The sequence below is a fragment of the Chanodichthys erythropterus genome, chromosome 5 (genome assembly GCF_024489055.1).
Source record: "Chanodichthys erythropterus isolate Z2021 chromosome 5, ASM2448905v1, whole genome shotgun sequence".
NCBI classification, from domain to species: Eukaryota; Metazoa; Chordata; class Actinopteri; order Cypriniformes; family Xenocyprididae; genus Chanodichthys; species Chanodichthys erythropterus.
The window spans coordinates 8,271,775-8,294,685 of record NC_090225.1 but is presented as its reverse complement, the minus strand read 5'-3'; the positions used below and the strand labels follow the sequence as shown (position 1 = coordinate 8,294,685).

The following is a 22,911-nucleotide window of genomic DNA, read 5'->3' as shown; positions in this document are numbered from 1 at the left end:
AGATGGGCAGCACCAAAAAAAAAACATTTTTTTTATTTGTCTCCAAACCAGTGGAGTGTTTTCAAAGTTGGCTTTCCCCTCAATTAAAAACAAAACAAACAAAAATAAAAAAAAGAGATCCTTTTTGATCTTTTCAAAAGCACAATGAACATTTATGACTTAAATGAAAATTTTAACTAAGCAACACCTTTTTTTCCCCGACAAAACACGCGTCCCAATCAATTTCTGCACCTCAGAGGTTTGGGGAAAAAATCCAGACTCGGACGGGTCTCCACTCTCTTTTTTAGCCTCTGCTTCTGTCTCCTATCTTCTCCTTAGGCCATGTTTGCCAGCTACGTCCCTGAAATCATAGAGTTAATAGGAAACCGCAAGAAATATGGTGGTTCCTATAGTGCGGTAAATGGCAGAAAGTAAGTATTCCAGGTGCCTCTGTGGCCTCGGTCACAGCAGAACCCCTCTTTGCATGCCCTTTTCTTTTTCTGTTCCATGCATGTAGGCCATGTTTGCTCGCTACGTGCCAGAAATTGCTGCTCTCATCCTTAATCGGAAGAAATACGGAGGGAGTTATAACTCGACACGAGGCAGAAAGTAAGTCAAAATCCAGAACAAGGTGTGGTTGTGTGACTCACACTCCCCCGTCTCAGATAGAGAGGGGGTTAGTGCAGACAAAAATGATAGGACAAATGAATGTCACACTGTGACTGGAGACCTTGGCCATCGAAGCCACATGTCCATGCCCTTTGCTCTGTGTCCGTGGCTTCTTTTCCGTAACACATCTGCTGCATTTTAATTTCATTACAGTGACTGCTGTTGGTTTTCCATCTGTTATGTGCTGCCATAGAATCGGTGTTTGTTTCATATTTGTAATAGAAATGAGCACAGTGAATGATAGAAAATGAAATCACTAGCTCGTAGAACTATTTTTGTGATGCTCAGATAAAACGTTGTTTACTTAGTGTCATCATTGTCTTGTGTTTGTTTCAATTTTCTGTTCTTTGAGTTCTGCTTGTCATGCTTGATCCATCTCTCGCATGCTCTCTGTGAATGGACGACTGTTGGCTTTTTTTGTTTTTTTTTGTTTGGTTGGTTGGTTGTGCATGCTGCAGTGAGAAAAGCCTCTCTGGCTGTGCGTCACTGCTAGCCCATTACCTCATCTCTGTGTGACATGACTCTGGCCCTGATCTTCAGTCAGCGCACACCCTGAATGCTTGGATGCCTCAGCTCTCGCACTGGAGCTGCTCCATTGCAATTGGCTTGCTTTTTTGCCCCGCTTGGTACTTTTACCATATCCCGTTTTTTCTTTTCCTTTTCAAAGATGACCCCTGAATGTGAATGTGGATATTATGAACCCCCTCCCATTCGTTTTCTGGCTCAAACACGGCCCTGTCATCAGCACAGCGATTCTCCCAAACGCTTGCGTCTAAGTTCCAGAGCCCCCTCTCTCTCTTTCTCTCGTGTGCGCGTTATTTCCCAACCCATTTCGCAGCGTGAAACAGACTCACAGTCACGTCCGGCTTTCATCATCTGAATTTGAGGGCAAATACTAAGCCGGGAGAAAGCCATTAGGAGCCCCTTTGTTTGATGCCGTTTCGCTGTCAGTGAAACAAGATTGATGAAATGTTATGTTTGGCCTCGGCCCCACGTTTGGATTCGCAGTCTGGTGTTGAGAGAAGGCCTTGTCAAAAGAGCTGAGCCTCTCTCTTTCTCTCACTTTCTTTCTCTCTGGCTATGCATGCATCTGGTTGCAATTACAGTAGGCTCCAGCTCTCTGGCCGAGCAGAAAGACAGGCACCAGGCTTCGCCCTATTGTTTAAATATACAGGGGACTGTGTGCTCATGAACGGACACATCACGACACCTCAAAATAAATGTGTCGAGATATTTATTTCCACTGTCAGCACATTTCCGACAAGCTCAGGCTGGTGCAAAATACATATGTTTAGAGTGTAATTCTGCTTAAACTCACAAAAGTCCAAGAGCCTCAAGTTTTTAAATTTTTTTTATAAATGAAGTCCATGAGTAGGTGTTTATGAATAAGCGTTGGAGGCTGCAAAACTGTTATATAAATGCTGATTATAATAAAATGTTATGTGTATAGTTTAGCTTGACTTAAAGGGTTAGATCACCCAAAAGTGAAACTTATGTCATTAATTACTCACCCTCATTTCGTTCCACACCTGTAAGACCTTCGTTCATCTTCAGAACACAAATTAAGATATTTTTTGATAAAATCTGATGCTCAGGGAGGCCTTCATGAAGCTTTGAAGCTTTACAAATCTTTTGTTTCGAATTAGTGGTTCAGAGCGTGTATCAAACTGCCAAAGTCACGTGATTTCAGTAAACGAGGCTTTGTTATGTCATAAGTGTTTTGAAATTGTAATGGTTCACCACACTCCGAACCACTGATTCGAAACAAAAGATTTGTAAAGCTTCGAAGCTTAATGAAGCAGTTTTTTTTAAATCACCCAACATGAGGGTGAGTAATTAAGATAGTGCCCATAGTGATAGTAAGTGAACTGTAAGTAGTACCGTTTATGTCTGATTCAAAATAAACCATAATCACAATATGATTGGTTGTTTAGCATAGTTAAGTGACACAATTTTGGTAGTAAAGACTAGTTGGTGGTTTTTTATTTTTTTTCCCAAACAGAAATATTCTTTAACGGTATTTATGATCAATGTGGTTTGTGATGGACAAATTAATAGAGTGACAGCATCAAGTTATATATACACTACTGTTCAAATGTTTGGGGTCAGTAAGCTTTTTCTTTTTTTAAATAAATTAATACTTCTATTCAGCAAGGTTACATTAAATTGATGCTTGCAAGTGACAGTAAAGTCATTTATATTGTTAGAAAACATGTCTACATATTTCAAATGCTAATTAGGGGCCAAGCACCGAAGGTGCTTAGGCACCTATTGTTATTGTTGGCGTTCCGTACACTTATTATTATTCTTCCGCTTCTTCTTCCGCTCTTGAAGTCTATGGCAGCCCATAGAACCGCTTGCGGGAAAGTTGTGAAATTTGGCACACAGTTAGAGGACAGTCTGACCTTTGTCCATAGCAAATTTGGAGTCTCTAACTCAATCCCTCTAGCGCCATCAGCTGTCCAAAGTTGCACTTATGTTTATGTTAATAACTTTTGAACCATAAGGGCTAGAAACAAAATTCTTTTTTCCTCTGATTCCTTGGGTCAAGACGAATCGATTGCACCATATGACGTCATTTTCCGTCATGAAAATTTTTCCGCCATTTTGAATTTTCTGAAAAACGTACTTTTTCGAACTCCTCCTAGGCCGTTACTCCAATTTTCACGAAAATTGAACCAGATCATCTTCAGACCATGCCGACAAAATGTTATGGAATTCAAGTTGATTTCTCAAACCGTTTTCGAAAAACACGCAAACGAATTGTACGTAGTGCTTGCGAAAATAGACATAAGGCTGTATCTCCGCAACGCTTTATCGTATTCAGACCAAACTTGGTAACTGTCATCACAAGCATGACCTGAGGCAACATGCAGCGTTTCGGCGCAGCGCCACCTAGTGGTGCGGAGATATGAAAAATGGCTATTTTTACTTATAACTTCTGATGGGTTTGGCCAAAAATCATGAATTTGGTCTCGTTGGATTCGGGGAATCATGCCGAGTCGAATGATATCCAATTCTCCCATATTGGACATTTTGGCCGTCGGCCATTTTAAATTTGGTGCTAAAATGCTGTATTTTACGAACGCATTAGCGTATCGTTATGAAACTCGGTATGGGTCATCAGCACAATGCCCTGAAGGAGCATACCAAGTTTAGGACCAGCGCCACCTTGTGGTCAAAAGTTATAACAAAATTTACAAAAATGCTAATAACTTTTGACTATATTAACCGATTGTAATGAAACTGTTTTCAGTAGATTCCTTGGGTCATGCTGAGAACATAGATATCAAACTTTCCATAGTCAGCTGAACTTCCTGTCCGCCATATTGTTTTTCTTTAAAAACCTACTTTTTCGAACTCCTCCTAGACCGTTGCTCCGATTTTCACCAAAATCGAACCGTATCATCTTCAGACCATGCTGACAAAAAGTTATGGATTTCAAGTCGATAAGTCAAACCGTTTTCGTATACCAGAGCAACGAATTTGAGGCATGATGCAAAAATGACTCTTGAAGCTGTATCTCTGCAATGCTTTATCATATTCAGACCAAACTTGGTATGTGTCATCACAAGCATGACCTGAGGCATCATACAATGTTTCAGCACAGCGCCACCTACTGGAGTGGAGATATGAAAAATGGCTGTTTTTGCTTATAACTTCTGATGGGTTTGACCAAAATTCATAAATTTGGTATGGTTCATCAGGACAATGCCCTGAAGGAGCCTGAGAAGTTTCGGACCAGCACCACCTTGTGGTCAAAAGTTATAACAAAATTTACAAAAATGCTAATAACTTTTGATAATATCTACCGATTGTAATGAAACTGGTCTCAATAGATTCCTTGGGTCATGCTGAGAACATAGATATCAAATTTGCCATATTCAGCTGAACTTCCTGTCCGCCATATTGTTTTTCTTTAAAAACCTACTTTTTCAAACTCCTCCTAGACCTTTGCTCCAATTTTCACCAAAATTGAACCGTATCATCTTCAGACCATGCCGACAAAAAGTTATGGATTTCAAGTTGATAAGTCAAACCGTTTTCGTATACCGGAGCAAAGAATTTGAGAGATGATGCAAAAATTACTCTTGAAGCTGTATCTCTACAATGCTTTGACATATTCAGACCAAACTTGGTACGTGTCATCACAAGCATGACCTGAGGCATCATACAGTGTTTCGGCGCAGCGCCACCTACTGGAGTGGAGATATGAAAAATGGCTATTTTTGCTTATAACTTCTGATGGGTTTGACCAAAATTCATTAATTTGGTATGGGTCATCAGGACAATGCCCTGAAGCAGACAAAACTTGACAAAAATGCTAATAACTTTTTTTTCTAATTGCTCACTGCTGCTGTTGGTCTGATGCTCACGGCCATGTTGGCTGGCTTCTTGTGCCGTTTTTGTGCTTGGCCCCGTAATTGCTGCTTGCAGCTATATTTATTAATGCTGTTCTTTTGAACTTTTTGTTTATTAAAGAATCCTGAAAAAATATTAATAATAATAAGAAATGTTTCTTGATCACCAAATCAGCATATTAGAATAATTTCTGAATGATCATGTGACAATGAAGACTGGAGTAATGTTGCTGAAAATTCAGCTTTGCTGTCACAGATTACATTTCAAAATTTATGACAATAGAAAACAGATATTTTAAATTGTAATATCAAATAATTATCATCAAAATATTACTGTTTTTACTGAAGTTTTGATCAATAAATGTAGCATTGGTGGGCATAAGTGACTTCTTTCAAAAACAATTTTAAAAAATCTTACTGACCTAAAACATTTGAACAGTAGTGTATGACCTAAATCATAATCATAGTCCATATAATAGAGTCCCTTTAACACAGCACATGACTTTTGTTAAAAGCTAAACTCTGTGCACTCAGTGAACTGAAGTGAACAACTATCTTTATTGAGTGATTTTGTAATTTGTCAACTACAAAAGTCATTTGGCTTTAATGTTTCCATTTAGAAGCCAATAGCTCTTTAGTCTCTAGCCCTGACACTACCATCATGGCGTATCAAGCCTAGCAGTGTAATCCCTGCTATTGAAACCATGCCACAGCCAAGTGTGTGATGGCTGTTTATGTCAGCTTGTGTTTAGCATAGTGTTTAACCATCAGAACGGGAACACAGATCTGGATCTATATGTATAATATAGAGCAGCGTTCTGTTGGATCAGGCCGGGGTCTCTGTGGTTTCCATTAGAGTGCTGCTGAAACTGACATAAACCCTGAGTGAACTCTGAGCTCATGCACTGCCTCTGAGCTTCTCTCCAGAATTGAAGCCACACCAAGTATGTGGAGCCGGCACGGCTTGCCCCAGCAGACCAGGTCTGTGTTGGCATGAGCATGCATGGAGTACGAGTTGAAAAGAGGGTGAAATGGCATATAGAAATGCTATTACTGATATGGCTCTCACAACGCATTAAAATGAGTGAGATCAATGGAGTTTCAGTCATCTGGTTTCCTGACTTCTGCTTAGGTGTGTAGGGTAACTATCCATGCATGGCTGACAGTCTGATGTATAGTCTGTGATGTTGGACAGCTTACTGCATTGAACATTCTCCTGCTATTTATAAGGCTGAGATTTAACAGAATCTTGTATTTATGTATAACCTCCTGGGACCCAGCAAAAAAAGAAAAAGAAAAGTATGCTGCATGAAAAATATTTCTTTTGGAGAATAAAACAATGTGTTGAGTAGTGTTGTCAAAAGTACTGACTTTGATACCAAGTCGGTTAAAAATGTGATGCTCTGAGTGCTGTTGAGCAGATCCGTAAATACCTCTGATTGGTCATTGTGTTCATGCACTCATCAGATATGTCTGTGATTGGCTACAATGATATGAACAGGAGCGTTTGAAAGGACACGGAAGTGTTTGAAAGCGTTTTGAAAGCAGGTGTCCGCTGACACCTGCTTATAAACGCCCCCGTGTGTATCTGTGTAAACGCTCGGTTTTTGAAGCGCTGATCATTGTAGCCAATCACAAACATATCTGATGAGCATGTGAACACAATGGCCAATCAGAGGTGTTTATGAATCTGCTCAACAGCACTCAAAGCATCACATTTAAAAAAAAAAAAAAAAATTCAGTATTGACTTGGTATTGAAGTCGTTACTTTTGACAACTAATGTTGAGGAAAATAAATCAAGTCAGACTTAAATGAAAATATCTTTAAAAAACAATGTTTATTGTCTTTGAATATTCAATAGTGTAAATATGAATTAGCAGCAGTATCAGCATTTAATAGGTGTTGAATGTAAAGGCCCTGATATACTCACAGTGAAGTTCTTTTTCGTTCTTTGTTTTGGGACAAAACGAAGTGACCAGTGGTATACTGTTAGCGAACATCTGACGGTGTCTACGCTGCTGAGAGTGGAATTTAGATGAATATATAAATATGTGCTGCACGCTTTACTCTCAATAACAAAATAAATGCACAACAAAATTGAGAAAACAGTAAGCATGTTTTTTTAATAAAGTATAAGAAAAGCATCTGATCATAGCAAAGTGGATATGTTTGCACGAGCTCTGCAATTCCGTGCTCTAGTAAAGTCATATTATTTTTATTTATAGCACATTTTATATTAGATTGCTTAAAATCAAGCAGCTTTTCCATATTAAACATGAAAAGCATTGTCAGTGTCTCATTTAATCAGAAGTGCAACTTCATTTTCTACTATAAAGCAGCTCTCCAATTTATGTTTTCACTCGCAGACCTTGACAGGGGAAATGAACCGGAAAAGATTTCAATGGGAAAGAAGCCTTCACGACCACCTACCTATTACATATTTGCCATGGACAAATGGTAATACAAAGGTGTTTACCAGCCGTAACAAACTTTTCTAGAAAGTTTCGAAACTCCCAAAACAAACTCCAAACGAACTTCGTTTTGTCCTGATTTTGTTCGAAAAGTTCATTCTTTGATTTCGCTTGAAGTATATCAGGGACTTAAATTTGTGTTTTACAGCACTTTGACAGAAATCTAAACTTCAACTAAATGTACATGATCCAGAATTTGCACTTAAAAGGACACTCAACCAAAAATGTAGATTGTCATAATTTACTCTTCATTTAAACTGTCACGTCATTCCAAATCTTTCTTTGTAGAAAATGTAGATGAATGTAGAAAAATATCTGTGTTTTTTGTCATTACAATGAAAGTCATTTGGGGTCCATTGTTGTTTAGATTTAAGTTTAGATTTGAAGACTTTCAAAATATCCTTTAATATAAATATTAGATGAAATTAGAGATTTTACAACTAACTGACAATAAGTTTTGGTAAAATTTAAATACATGTACTAAAACTGAAATAGAATATACAAATAATAGAATATAAGAAAATTAGAATAAAAATGGATAAGAATAAAATAGGATAAGAATGAGTACACAACAGGTGAATTTGAACTCGGGCCAGTCGTGTTAAAAGCTAACGCAACCCGCCACTGATTCTGGGATTTCTTTTGTCATTTTGTCTGGCTCAATCAGACAATGGTGGGCTGAGTTAGTATAAATAGCCTCTGCCAACAAGACACTCCGAAATAATAGACCTAATGATTCTTACCATAAAAGTTTTTTTTGAATTGTGATGTCAGCCATTTTTGTCATGGCCAAACCCCTAAACATTTGGTATCACCATAAAGCCTAGAATGTATCTTTATGCTTGGGAAACCAGTTTGGGAAATTGGGAAACCAATTGTTCTCTACACAGGAAAACGTTGAGTTGCTGGGTCCCAGAAATATAGTTTAACTTAGAATTCATATCCAAACATTTGTGCCCATCACAAACCACATTGACTGGCCATAAATGCTGCTTGAACCCTTTTTCTGTTCCAGGACACTTGGAATATTGTGTTGATTCATATTTATTTCTACATTCATGTTTCCAGTGTAATTAATGAAAAAGCAGGTAGTCTAAGCACTAACACTCATGAGAGAGATTAAAACTGATCCACTCTTGTGATGCGTATCAGTTAAACTCCATGATAACCCCAAGCCATTTAGATTACATGTCAGTCAATATGGACTTTCAATGGTCAATTCTTAACCTTTTACATTTGGTGCTAGCCTTACAGCATATGCAGGGAAAATACAGTCAGAAATGACATAATGAAGTGTTTTTGAATAATTACAGTAGTTTAAAGAGGTGTTATTGGCTAAAGAGTTGCCAAATTAAGTTCATTATTGTTCCCCTGCATCAAGTCATTAAGATGATGGAGCTCTGGCTCCATATGGACTTACACATGTGGTCTATCTCAAGTTCTGTTCTCTCTTGGTTTGAAGAGAAAAGGCAGGCATTCACCCCTTTCATCAGGTGACATTCTCAACAACTATCTGTTCCTAAAAGTCGAGCGCGGAATCAGTCTTTTCGTTCGTCTCTGAAATGATTGATCAGTTTAAGGATTAGAGCAGTATCAATGGTTTCGCTGCTGAGGCTGATGTTCGAGCTTGTTGTTTTTAATTTCTTCAAATTTTGGTTATGATTTCTGTATTTTTGGTGCTTTATTTTATTTTATTTTATTTTTTATTTGGCATGTTTCACAGTGCATGTTGGGTAACTGCCCTTCTGCATTTGCTTGCTCTGTTTGTGCACTTTTTTTTTTATTTCACCTTATTGTGCGTAACATTGTGTTGCAACCCAAGTGTTCTCTTCACTGTGTGTTGTTCACAGTGTAGTGTTGTTAGTGTGTGTATTTCAAGTTGAAGACATCTTAAGTCTGTAGATATTAAGTTTTTTCACTAGTGTTTAATTTTTTGAAACATTTTTTGTATTTTGAATGTACATTTTTTCATGGTGATTATTCATATTACTTTTAATCAGTGATTAAAAAAAAAAAAAACTTTAATTTAATCTTAAACTTTAATTTTCTCCCATATTTGCAAACAATATTGTGGCTATTCAGTCATAAAGAAGTTTAAAATTGTGCAACAAATGTGTAGGTGAATTGTGTAGAAAGATTCTCTAATACTTTTTTGAAAGGAAACATGCTTTTCCATCTCTGTGCTATTGTAAGTTGATTAAAGGTGCACTCAGTAATTTAAGATTGTTTAATGTACACTCACATGAAGACTCTACTCATATCAGTAGCCTAATAAAAGCTGCTTTATTTTACATTGGGCCTAATGGAGGCTCATTTTAAGATCACATGACTAGTTAAATACTTATCTCTGTCTTGATTACTGTCTTGTTATTCTTTAAAAAACAAACAAACAAAAAGAATTGACCTATCATAAAATCTTCTATATTATAAAGAATGTAAATAAAAAAGTAAAATTATATCTGATCAGTTCACCATTATATATCTAAAACAGTTTTGTTACTGTAAAAATTATTACAATTTTAAATAACTGTTTTCTATTTTTAGATATTTTAAAATATAATTTATTTCTCCGATGGCAAAGCAACATTTTCAACAGAAATTCATTGTAATATGCTGATTTGGAAGAAACATTTCTTTTTATTAACGGTGTTGAAACAGTATTTTTGTTGATACAGTGATTCTTTTAAATAGCAATTTGTCATAAAAGTTCAGACTTTTGAACTGTAATGTGTATGTTTTACTGAGTGCACTTTAACTCAAGCACAGAAATAGTAACAGGTTTAGGCGGTTCATAATGACATTAGTTTTACCTTATAGTCTTTTTGAACAGTTGTATTTCTTGTATTGCTTTCATTGGCCATACTATAAATATAAAGAAGAAAAAAAAAAAAAAAACTCCCCCACAGTGGTGAAACACAATCGGTAGCACAGTCACGTACCACTGATAGCTCATCCAAACACGGAGACAAGATGTCTGACATAAGCCGAGACAAAGTGTGTTTGTATCCTTGCCAGAGACTATGTTCTGCTGTTCTAGAGTAAAAAAGAGTGAGAGCATTGTCATACAAAACCCTCCGATTTAGCTAAAGCTCACAAATGGGCATTTTTGGAAATAGGAAAACATGAATAACGTGTCTCTCATCAAGCCACCCCTTTGCCAGACGCTGTTGGCTTTACACCAAACCATCGACTCAACAGAGTCTTCTCATCCCAGGACAGTCAAGCATGCAATTACTACCACTCATTAAATACAAGAGGCCAGATCTGTGAAGATCATTATGTGTGATGGCATCCAGACACTGCACCCATAAAGCCTCATCAGGTCCCTCCGGCAAACAGAGATCCGCTTAATGTTTGCCCAGGATCTCAGCACAAATAAGCACATCTCTCCAGCACCTGAGAGAGCACAGGCACATACACCCAGTTACAATTAAGGTCAGCAGCCCCTGTTCTTTGTACACACTGTGTCTGCTGAAGGGAGAGAGTTAGTTTGGACAGATTTAGATTGATGACCATGCACGGTTAAGGCTCTTGAGACTTTGACCACGGCAGTATTGGAGTCATCCAGCATGGGAAGTGTAGTGATCCGCAAAACCCCATGGCTACAGCTCAACTCTTTAACCTTCTGTTGCATAGAAGGCCTGTTTGACAAATAAAGCATTGTTATTGTTCAGCAACAGTAATAGAAGTGGCCATTAAGTTGTTAGGATAGTAATGATGGGCCGTAATCTTTTATATGATTCAGATCATTGCAGACGTAAAACTCTTGAGAACAACTTTGGTGTGTAATTTAAAGTGCATTAGTGTGTAGTTTGGTATATAGTTTAAAGGCTTGAATACAACCTTCAATTGAGGGATTTTTTTAGTGACTCCTTTTTCAGGTTATATTGCTGTGCCAGTTAGTGGCGACTAGTGACTTTCTTTGATTCATTGAATCATTTACTGAATCTATTTGTTCAAACACACTGATTTATTCAGCAATGAAATATGACACTATTGCTGAGTGAGTCATTGAATCATTGCCTAAACTGATTCATTCAGATGAATTCAGAAATTAAACAAATTTATTTTATGAGTCACTAAATCATTGACTAAACTGATTCAAAACGCAGTGATTTGTTCAGAAATTAAACAAGTGAATCGCTGCGTCTGAATATCTCTACTATATAGCATGTGAAAAACAATTCGCCAAAATAGTAGCAAGTCCAAATACATAGTATTCGAAAATTAGTAGGCGAAAAGAAGGATAACTTGCTACTTCTGCCGAGATTCTGGAGTGTGCACTTGATAGACACTTTACTATCCCATGAGGCTATGAGAGAGGATTTATGAATGGCAGTGACAACTGACGCTGGTAGGTCACATGACAGTAATGTCATGACGGATGTAGTACATCCAAATTTCATTGATATTATATAGAACATACTTTTTTTTTTATAACGGTCACAAAGTAAATTTAAATTCAAATGTAGTACCTACTTAGTCAGTATGCAATTTCTGACGTACTTAGTGTCTTCACGAGTGAGTCATTGAATTATTTACTTATTTATTTACTCTACCAATTTTTTTCTTTTATTTTAGTTACTCGATATTAAGTAGTTTGTTTATTGTACTGTAATAACAAGACTCTTGTTTTTGTGATTATTGCATCTTTAGCTTTAGCTAAAACTGCACATGAGTGCTATTTGAGCGCTTCCTATATAGCTAGTAGATGTCAAGGCAACTCACTACAAGGTTTTGGAAAAGCTCTAGAGTATGAAACTAGATCTTACTATAGAGGCAGAATAAATGAGCCCCAGAAGACCGTGACCTCTGGAACAATCCATTTGAGTCTGTTTGTTTGTTCCATCTGATGTATCACAAGTTTTTCATTCGGTGCCTGTCCAGAGCAGTCACGGTTAGAGTTCATGGCAGCCACAGATCCAAAAACAATTTAACTGCTTTTGACAGGGGTTCCGATACATGTCAGTTAGAACTGATGTACATGTCAACATGCGTCTTAGCACAGGGGTGGTTTGGCTACAGAGACACGGCTTATTAAGAACATTTGACAATCCAACATTAAAACGTAAGATTCAATTTTGCTTTTCCTGGAAAGTTCAAAGCACTTCATTTAGTGTTTAAACCATGTTTATAAATATGAGGTAAAACAACATGTGCTATTATGACTAAAACTGACGGCAAACGTTTGAAAGCCACAACATTTAATGTTTTCAAGACATTTTTGGTTATTATGACTTTATGCTCTTTTTTAGGATATGCCAGAGTTTTGTTTTATTTTATGTTGCACTCTTCAGCTGAATTTTCCCCCTTACAGGCATATTGTGGTCTGTGGTCATATCACGCTCGAAAGTGTTTCCAACTTCCTTAAAGACTTCCTACACAAGGACAGGGATGATGTCAATGTAGAAATTGTTTTTCTTCATAAGTAAGTACAATTCCCTTTGGAATACATTTTATGAGATTGATGGAGCCTTTACCCACTGTAAAGAATATAATGACTGTGTGTTACTAAGAAAAACAAATAAATCACATATGGTTGCCTGTTTTTATATAACGTGGAGATAAGCCAGTAAGATGTTTTTTAAAGCTCCTTTCTTTGGCGCACAAATGACACATTGTTCCTATAAATTTAAAACATTCTCAAAATTACAGAGCTTTACATCACTCGGTTAATAACATACTTTCTCTTTTTGCCATACTCTAGTATTTCCCCTAATCTTGAGCTGGAAGCCTTGTTCAAACGTCACTTCACTCAGGTGGAATTCTATCAAGGATCTGTCCTCAACCCACATGATCTAGCAAGAGTGAAGGTAACATCATAAAACGTAGCATTTCTCTCTCTTTGGATTAATGGTGTCATACACTGATATTTAATTTATTTGTTTATTACTGATACAGAATCGTAGGGATTTTGTAGAGAATAATGCTGCAGGTTGTTAGTGTCCATTTTTGATGCTGTTCTGAACACTGCAGCCTCACCTCTTCTTTTCCATCTTGTACAGATCGAGTCAGCTGATGCCTGCTTGATTCTCGCAAACAAATACTGTGGAGACCCCGATGCTGAAGATGCCTCTAATATCATGAGGTCAGTTCGGTGAAGGGTTACAGTATGCTATCAACTCTAGATGCATTTCAACACGTCTTGTTTTGTGCAGCAGCATCACACTCACTAGAGACGTCCTCCTGTAAAACAGATGTATTGAAAGCTGATGTCTTTCACCCTCCTGTGCTGTTAAAGAAAGGTGTGAATGGGATACTCGGCGTCTCAGGTCAGATTCGCACTTGTTATATACCTGGACACAGATGAAAAGAGCCAGGAGGAATTTCCTTTGGGATGGAGTCAACTAATATTGCTCTGAAAGAGTGTGTGAAGGGAGGGCAAACATATTTCACTTCCTCCTTTCATGCTGAAGATGTTCTTTAGCCATGAGTAACGTGCCCAGTCTGGCCTGTTTGGAAAATGAAATATTAATTTAGGCAGGTCTTGGAATGCTCTTTTGAACTAATGTGTTATAGAGCAGCTTAATATGGAAATAAATTCTGCACCTCTCTTACGAGACTGGAGAGAAATCCAGACTGGATTTCACAGGAAAGTCACACTGTTCTACCACATATCACAGGCTTCTCTATAGATATGAAAGATAAATTGGTTTTTTATTCATTCAGCAGATGCTTGTTTTTAATCCAAAGTGATTTACGATGGAGGTTAAAGGTGCACTCAGTGCGTTTTTGTTTACATGAGGGAGCGGCCTGCTCCATGCAGAATAAAACATATTTTACTAGAAGATTTATGTCTAGAGTTTTCGCATGTGAGTGTAAATCATGATGATGATATTTCTCGAAAGTGCTGTTCATATACTACTGTTCAAAAGTTTGAGGTCAGTAAGTTTTTCTTTTGAGAAATAATTTTATTTAGCAAGAATGTTTCAGATTGTTTCGAAGTGACAGTAAAGATTAAAAAAATGGTAACTATATATATATATATATATATATATATATATATATATATATATATATATATATATATATATATATATATATATATATATATATATATATATATATATTTTTATATATATATATATATATATATACAAATGCTGTTCTTTGAACCTTCTAATTATCAAAGAGTCCTGAAAAAATGTACCAGTGCTTCCACAAAAATATTAAGTACAGCTTTTTTTCAACATTGATAATAATAAGATACGTGTATGTTTCTTGAGAACTAAATCAGCATATTAGAATGAGTTCTAAAGTATCATGTGACTCTGAAGCTGAATTCAGCTTTGCACAACAGGAATAACTTACACTTTACTACTACTTTTAATATATTTTAAAGTTGTAAATTGTAGTAATATTTCATAATATTACTGTTTTGATTGTATTACATTGAATAAAAACAGCCTTAGTGAGTCATCTTTTAAGAGAGACTTCTTTGCAAAACAAATTAAGGAAAAACAAAAAAACAAAAAAAAATCTTACTGACCTGAAACTTTTGAATGGTTGTATACCTTTAATCAAAATTCTCACCTCTAGAACAAAAAAACAAGTAGAAAAATCTGTTTCTTTTTTATTACACATTTTTATTACACAAAAGTCTTATTTTGCATGATTTATTTTGGGGGGAAAAATGTAACCCTAGAAATATATTGAGGGTGAACTTGCGCACCAGTCAAAATGCTTTCTCAAATTTCTGATAAATAAAATCATGTTCCGTCTTGCATATATTTTCCCTGAATATTCTATTCCCCCTTGCTGCAAAAATGCTGCTTCATGTTGATTACTTCTTTTTTTTTTTTTTTTTTTTTACAGAGTAATATCTATCAAAAACTACCATCCAAAGATCAGAATAATCACTCAAATGTTGCAGTACCACAATAAGGTAGGAAATGTATATGTTTTGTTGCTGTGTCAAGTCAAATCGACAAAAAAACGACGACCTAAACAGAAAGAATACATACAATGTATGAAGAGGCTATAAAAGTAATCAAAAATGTGACCTGTGTCAAAAAAAAACATGTCATATGAGAACAGGCCCTCAGATTCTGCCGTCCATGACAATGGGAAATTTACAAGTTCATAGAAGTCAAATACAGAGTATGTTTACATGACTTGTTTTCCTTCAGTATTTATGCCTTATTACACCAACATGAACAAAGCTTTGTATTCATCAGGGAGCGCTGGAACAGGAGATGGATGTTAATGACTTGATGGATGGTTTTTGGTTATGGGACAGTTCACTCGAGAGCAATTGAATGTCAACTGTAGACAACTGTTTTAGAGGACTGTCAGAGAACCCGCTGTTTTAGCAATGAGATATGATAGTGACGTGCTACTGTTATGAGATTTGCGTTATCAGTTTGACAGATTTATATAATCTAACAAGGCAGGGGACACCAGGGGCTGTTGTAACGCGTTATGTTTTGACAATGTTTTGTACTGTGTGTTTCAAACCTTAATATATAATAAATTCATGTTTATTTGCTACAAGTTTATATAGAAAACTACAACTTCTCTCTAAACTGTAAGAAATGTATTAATTTTCATTTTCTGCTGGTGTTTTTCATTACTACACTTGTTAGACATCTCAGCTGGGGACATTGCTAACTTCCCCTTGTCTCGTCCCATGTGTCCTCAGGCCCATCTGCTAAACATTCCCAGCTGGAACTGGAAGGAGGGTGATGATGCGATCTGCTTGGCCGAGCTGAAGGCAGGCTTCATAGCCCAGAGCTGCCTGGCACAGGGCCTGTCCACCATGCTCGCCAATCTCTTCTCCATGAGGTCATACATCAAGGTACCGTCAGCCCGTCTTGGGCTTTGATACAACCCATAGAGTAGAATCAGCCTCCATCCCTACTTCAGCTCAATCACCAGAGCCATTATGGTATTGAGTAAATCATCTTCTGAGCCTGGCGGTCTCATTTGGGACCTACTCGGGACGGCAACACAGCATTGCTGCTGCCATTATGAGGTAATTTATATGAGTCAATGGCATGGTGGAAGTGAGGATGTAAATTAGTGGTTTTTCCTCTTTCAGAATTTACTGTCCTCCTGCGTGCCGATAGAGCTGGGAAATGCGAACCATGTGCCTGTTTCATAGTCAATGAACGGCACCCCAAAGCCATCTTTATTTATCGTTCAACTGAACCAGACTGCTCAGAGATGTATGGATCGCTCTTTTTAAGAAAACACTAAATAAAACGCTCGGAGGAACTGAATAGCTGCAGTGAGATGGTGGGTTATTATCAGGTGGTTCAGATTTGGATGGAGCCCTTTGGAAAAACGAAGAGAGATCAAGAGAGAGTGAGAGCATGAGTGAGCGATCAGACTGAAGAATTTCGCAGAGATTGTAAAACGTATTCTGAAATCCACAAAGGGCTATATTTTACTCTCTTTGATTTTTTTTTATTTTTTTCTAGACTGCGCAGGCTTTCAACATGGAGAGCAACATTCTCTTGTCATAAAGAGATGAGGAATGACTTTATAATGACTGTTTAAATGTGGCATGTGTGGAAACATCTGCAGGGCACATCACTCTTCTCATAAAAACACAGAGGAGAGACAGCCCAGACCACCCATGCCAGAGTTCAGCGTACGAATACACATTTCTAACCTCTCTGACCCACTCGCATAAGACACTGTCAAAAAGGAAAGTGTGTCAGTATTGTTGCTGATCATCTCTTAATGGGTCTGATGGCAACACACTATAAAAGAGAGCAGTCAGATGAATGTAAAATGTATAGAGATGCTGGAAAGCTCCCATCATTTCCATCAGCTGTGCAATGAAAGGATTTTGTAAATAGCTGCCTTACTCTCTACATTGGCAACAGCCTTCTAAGCACTCTAACTAAAACCAAACTTCATTAGTCACCGATTTGGAACACTATGTAGCAACTCTAAGTGGCAAGACATTCTTATTCTGCTAGGCATGATTGATTCCTCTAGAGTTTGACAGTAGCATGTTGTCAAACAATGCTCTAATACAGTTTTTTTTTTTTTTTTTTTTTGTCATTGACCCACAAATATGAAGATCCCATTTTCCATAAAATATATGCAAGATATATTTTAGAAGAAATGTTTCTTGAGCACCAAATCAGCATATTAAAATGATTTCACAGTATTACTATTTTTACTGCATCATTGATCAAATAAATGCAACATAAGAGACTTCTTTCAAAAACATTTTAAAAAATCTTACCGACAACAAACTTTTGAATGGTAGTGTAGTTGGCTTTTATATTGTCACTCTGTTAAAGTCAAAACTTTATTAAAGGTTTTTAAATATTATCTGTTTAATATTTACTGATATATGCATATTGATTATCTAGTTTTTTTCTAGACACAATTAATGTTCGATGTATACCTTTTTCAATTCAGTTTATTTCCCACAGACCCCCAGTTTGTAAACCCCTGCTTAATAAAACATAGAAATACAGTATTGTGCTAAAGTCTTGGGCCATCACCAGCTTTATTGTTTTAGCAAACAATAAAAATAAAATAAAATAAAAAATGTTTTTTAATGACCATTCATATTTATTTTTTGGTCTTTATTACGATACAAAAAGAAAATACAGGATATATGTACACAAAATAAAACTAAATTAATTTAAAAAATCAGAACAAAATGGCTTCTTTAAGCAAAAATCAGTATTTATTGTGACCTGGAATTCTTCAATTTTCTCAAATAAGAAAATCTGAGAATCGTCTCATCATATTTTGAAAGTTTTCTTGGCCTTCCAGTCCTTTTCCTTTCCATTTAGGTTTAAGTTCTTTTCAAGTTTTGTTCTTTTTAAGTTTTTTTCCTGCTTTTTTTCAGTTTTTTTTAAATACTGCATACAAATTTCCTGTATTTTCTGGTTATGTTCTTATAAAGAGACTGAGAAATAATTATAGATGGCCATTATACCATTGCTAAAACAACGTCTAATGGTGGCCTACGACATTTGCACAGTACTGTATACACACAAATAATTAACGTGATGTCAGCATTCTTCAAATCATGTTATTTTTTCAGTTCTGTAGTGCAAACACACAATCTATATTTCATCCATCTGTAGTATTAGATAGTATAGTATATATAGTATAGTAAAGTGTAAAGATTGATCCTTTCACTTTAATCGGCATATATCTATAGATAGATATATAAAGATATATAAAATATCTGGCTAAAATTTCTTATTGTGCTTAAAGTGTTTTGTTGGCTCTCATCTGAAATATCTTCAGTCATTTTCTGTCAGCAACTTCACATAAGGCACAGTGAGACAACAAGACAACATAGACAATGTGTGAGAGTGTAAGGCCCAGTCTGTCTGCTGAAGGAGAGGGGTTAGAGAGGGCCGGTTGAGTAGATGGCAACATGACTGATTTGAGTGGGCATTCAGGAAGCAGAGCAGAAGAGTGTTACCGGGAGGTGTTAATGAGACCCACACCCCAGAGATGCACACATTCACACAGCCACAAACACATTTGCATTATGTCTGTTGTCCTAAGTATAAATCTCGGATGTGTTGTGTCGTTCACTAATATCGCTTGAACGTTCAGCATGAATTCTTTATCTGGTCTCTTCAGGTTTAACAAAAAAGCAATAAGCAGAGGGAATTCAGATCAGGTTCTCTGGAGGGACTGAAGGAAATAATTGTTCAGTCGGTGCGAGAGAACACGCCCGTAACACTTACATCAGCTCTGACAGGCAGGGCACAAGCGCAAGGGGTAATTTAGGGAGCCTACGGTAAATGGCTGCCATCTCTTTAGGACTAAATGACAAAACTCTACCCATTAGTGCCGCCCTAAAAGATGCCTGCACCGGAATGCGAGTGCTCTTAGCCTGGCAGAGAGAAAGAGAGTTGGGCCTGGCTTTGAAAGCATCTCTCTTGACTGTCTGTCAGACAGACGTTGGCTGGGCGAGATGGCTGACTAATGGCAGAGTGTTTGCCTAATAGTTTGCCTGCTTATCACAGCCCCACATCCTGAGATGCATGTAATGAGAGGATGATGAAGAGACCAGCTGTGAGTTCAGACACTGGAATATGCCTAGCATTTATTCTCAATCTCAAGTCTAAAAAAGGTTGAAATGTTATCCCTGAAAGTATGACACTGAGAAATAGAGAAACTAGAGAGAACAAGAAGTGTGTATGCTGTGTTCTGATATGAGACTGTATACAATGGCTCTTTGTGGTTATCCAACTTAGTCAGAGTTGATACCATATTTAATTTGATGCGCATGAAACCAAGACAGCTTTGATGGACAGGATTATATACTATATGTTCAATAGTATGTAATTTTCACAACCAACAGCTTTTTGTCCACTGAAATTTTTTTGGAATATCACATTTGTGGAATAACTCACTTATGTTGTTCCAAACTCATAAGGCTCATGTTGATCTTTGAAACACGAATGAGGATATTTTTAATCAAACCTGAGAGATTTCTGTACCTCCATTGAAAATCTATGTAACCAAATTTCACATTTCAAAAAGTACATAAAGATTGTTAAACAAATCCATATGAATCGATAAATGTAATTTAATTTAGGCACATTGATATGAATGAACATACATAGAGCACCTCAAATATGGTAAACAGAAGCTCATCCTACTTGCTAGACACTCAAGAACAAACCTCATTTGTTCTGTGTCAAGCAAACACGGTTGACTTTCCATTTAACATATTTGATGAGCTCTATATGTTCATTGATCAACGTTTCTATGTGAATAACAGCCTAAATTAAATCTGTTCATCATATCCACCTTATTTTTAATGAAAGACCAGGTGTGACCATTTGTAACTTGAATGTGTCTGGCTTCCAGTGTCATTCTCTTCCAGTTATTTTACCTGTACAAAAACAAAAAAAAACTATTTTGCTGCCTTATCTTGCAAATTTTTAATTGCCATCATATTATTTTAAATTCTTAATCACAGTCAAAATCATACTAGCGGCTACTGAATCAGAAGTTTTCACATTCAAATAAAAGAATCTTTCTCCGCATTGCAAAAAAAGGTGGATAAAGTTGTGATAAAGTTGATAAATTGTGTTTCTTCAGAAGACTTAAATTAAACCACTCAATTCATATGCATTTCTTTTCCAGTCTCTTCATGAATGTTTTGAACAGTCAGAGTTTCAGGTGAATAGACTTTCAATGGAGGAACAGAAATCACTCAGGTTTCATCAAAAATATCTTAATTTGTGTTTCGAAGATGAGTGAAAGTGTTATGGGTTTGGAACAACGTGTAAAGTAAATGATGACAGAATTTAAATTTTGGGTAAACTATCCCTTTAAGTCGCCTCTTATTTTCAGAGAATGTTTTCTGGAGCTTTTTGTCCACTGAAAAGAAAAAAGAAAAAAATTAGAAAGTTGTTAAAAAGAATGTTTTTAATGTTATGATGGGTGATCTATCCATTCACATCAAATCTTCCCTGACTGTGTGTATCTGAATCCAACTGTTTTTGCCTTTCAGATTGAGGAGGACACGTGGCAGAAGTATTATCTGGAGGGAGTGGCCAATGAAATGTACACTGAGTACCTGTCCAGTGCCTTTGTGGGGCTTTCATTTCCTGCAGTTTGTGAGTAAGTATGCTTCTGCTCTAAAGCATGGGAGCTTTACAGCACATAATAGTAAGTATTAGGGCTGTGACAATCTGAGAGAGAATCGCGATACATGCAGAAAATATCAGAATCGATACAGAATCATTTCTCAATTCGCGATGCATTGATATATTGTCCCAGCCCTAGTAAGTATCGTAAAGGCTCTCATATATTATTGCCTTTTAAGACACAGCTCACAGCCAATCAGAGCAAATTTGATGTTTAACGTACTCTTAGTGGGATTTCAATGGGATTTTTTATGGTGATAGGCTGTTCTGATTGCAATAGATCAACTTGAAATCATTTCTAATAACTTGCAAATAACTTCTTCTGGATGCTAAATGTCTGTTCTCTTTTTCAGGCTGTGCTATGTGAAGCTCAAGTTGTTGTTGATAGCTATTGAGTACAAGTCAGAGCAAAGGGAAAGCAGGTTTGTCCTCTTTTGTCTTAAAATCCACCATGCACACTACACTGACCAAAGAGGGGCAAAGCAGTTGTGTCCCTCATTGGTCCTGCAGACCCCCTACAGTACAGTTCTCCTATTCAACTTGCTAGAAATTATGTTTTTCATCATTAAGTCTCTCTGCAAATAATCAAATCTGGTTTCAAATTTAAATCGCTCTCATTGAGACAGCAGCATGTTACGTTTTGTCACTGGAGGAAGTTTGCCTCAGCTTGACTCTCACAGCATCACAGTTGCCGATCACTGTCTGTAAGAGTCACCGTGAAGCCAAAGAGCCATGACATCTGTTCAGACTCACTGTGCTGTATTGATGAGGGTTTACTCTCCGAGTAAAGAGCCTTCTATCAATAGCACTCCTGTCGCATTCTGTTAAGTGACCCATTGGAACTAATAACATGAAGTACTCTGTCTTAGTAACTTCGAGTTTGCCAAATCCCACCACCCCTTCCTACATCCACAACCTGTGTTCCAATGTTTCTGTACACTGTAACTCTTACTAATACATTTTTTGTACACAGTAAGTACTAATGAGTGTGGTTTAGAACACAAGATGGCCTGAAAACACACACACAGCCCAAATACCAACCAGAAGATCTGGTACTGTTTGTTCATTATTATCTCATGACATGCAGCTCACATTATTTATTTATTTTTTTAATGGATATGGGCGGTATGACAATATATTATGGGACACTAGAAATGCGTCTGTAAACATTTTGCTTTAAAATTGAATCCACTGTAAATGCATATACTGTATTGGCTAGGACGACTTAACGTTATTTACATGTCACAGAGGATTCCATGGAGGAATGATAAATAAAGTGTATAAAAAAGTGTAGGATGTGTACTAAAGAAGTTGAAACTATTTTTATAATGAAATTTTTTATTAAGTGGTATTTATTTGGCAAAATGCAGAATTCAACTGATGTGCGGTCACAGGTATGTGACTGAATATTGTCCATCTATTTTATAACAGCTTTGAAAGTGGCTAATCCAATCAGAATTTATAGTCGTAACCAGTGTGTGGGGGATAATGCATTACAAGTAACTTGAGTTATGTAATCAGATTACTTTTCCAAATACTAGTAAAGTAACACATTACTTTTTCAATTAAAAACAAAATATCTAATTTACTTTTTAAAATAAGTAATGCAAGTTACTTTTTCACATTTATTGACTGACAGCTCTCCTATCCACATGTTGAGAGAAATAAAGTGCAGAGGTGTTGTGTGCTCTGTGTGAACATGATGGTTGTTGTGGTTCTAGATTAAATGTGAACATGCATTTACTCATCTCACTTGCACAAAAACATTCCGTATTCCTCAAAATAAATAAAAATAGTGAAATGCAATCTCAGAATGTTATGCAAACCTGTAATAA

The 22,911-nt window shown here is 36.7% G+C and overlaps 1 protein-coding gene across 7 annotated transcripts in view; it reads left to right on the top strand.

Annotated features, from left to right (window-relative positions):
- The window catches only part of kcnma1a (potassium large conductance calcium-activated channel, subfamily M, alpha member 1a), a 212,711-nt gene that overhangs the window by 136,337 nt on the left and 53,463 nt on the right, over positions 1-22,911 (top strand). For all 7 annotated transcript variants that reach the window (XM_067385880.1, XM_067385883.1, XM_067385877.1 and 4 more), the window contains exons 9-16: positions 319-410; positions 12,799-12,909; positions 13,189-13,294; positions 13,487-13,569; positions 15,297-15,366; positions 16,123-16,278; positions 20,941-21,050; positions 21,430-21,498. In XM_067385880.1, coding sequence (XP_067241981.1) covers positions 319-410; positions 12,799-12,909; positions 13,189-13,294; positions 13,487-13,569; positions 15,297-15,366; positions 16,123-16,278; positions 20,941-21,050; positions 21,430-21,498 — 797 coding nt within the window. The remainder of the gene's footprint in view (positions 1-318; positions 411-12,798; positions 12,910-13,188; positions 13,295-13,486; positions 13,570-15,296; positions 15,367-16,122; positions 16,279-20,940; positions 21,051-21,429; positions 21,499-22,911) is intronic.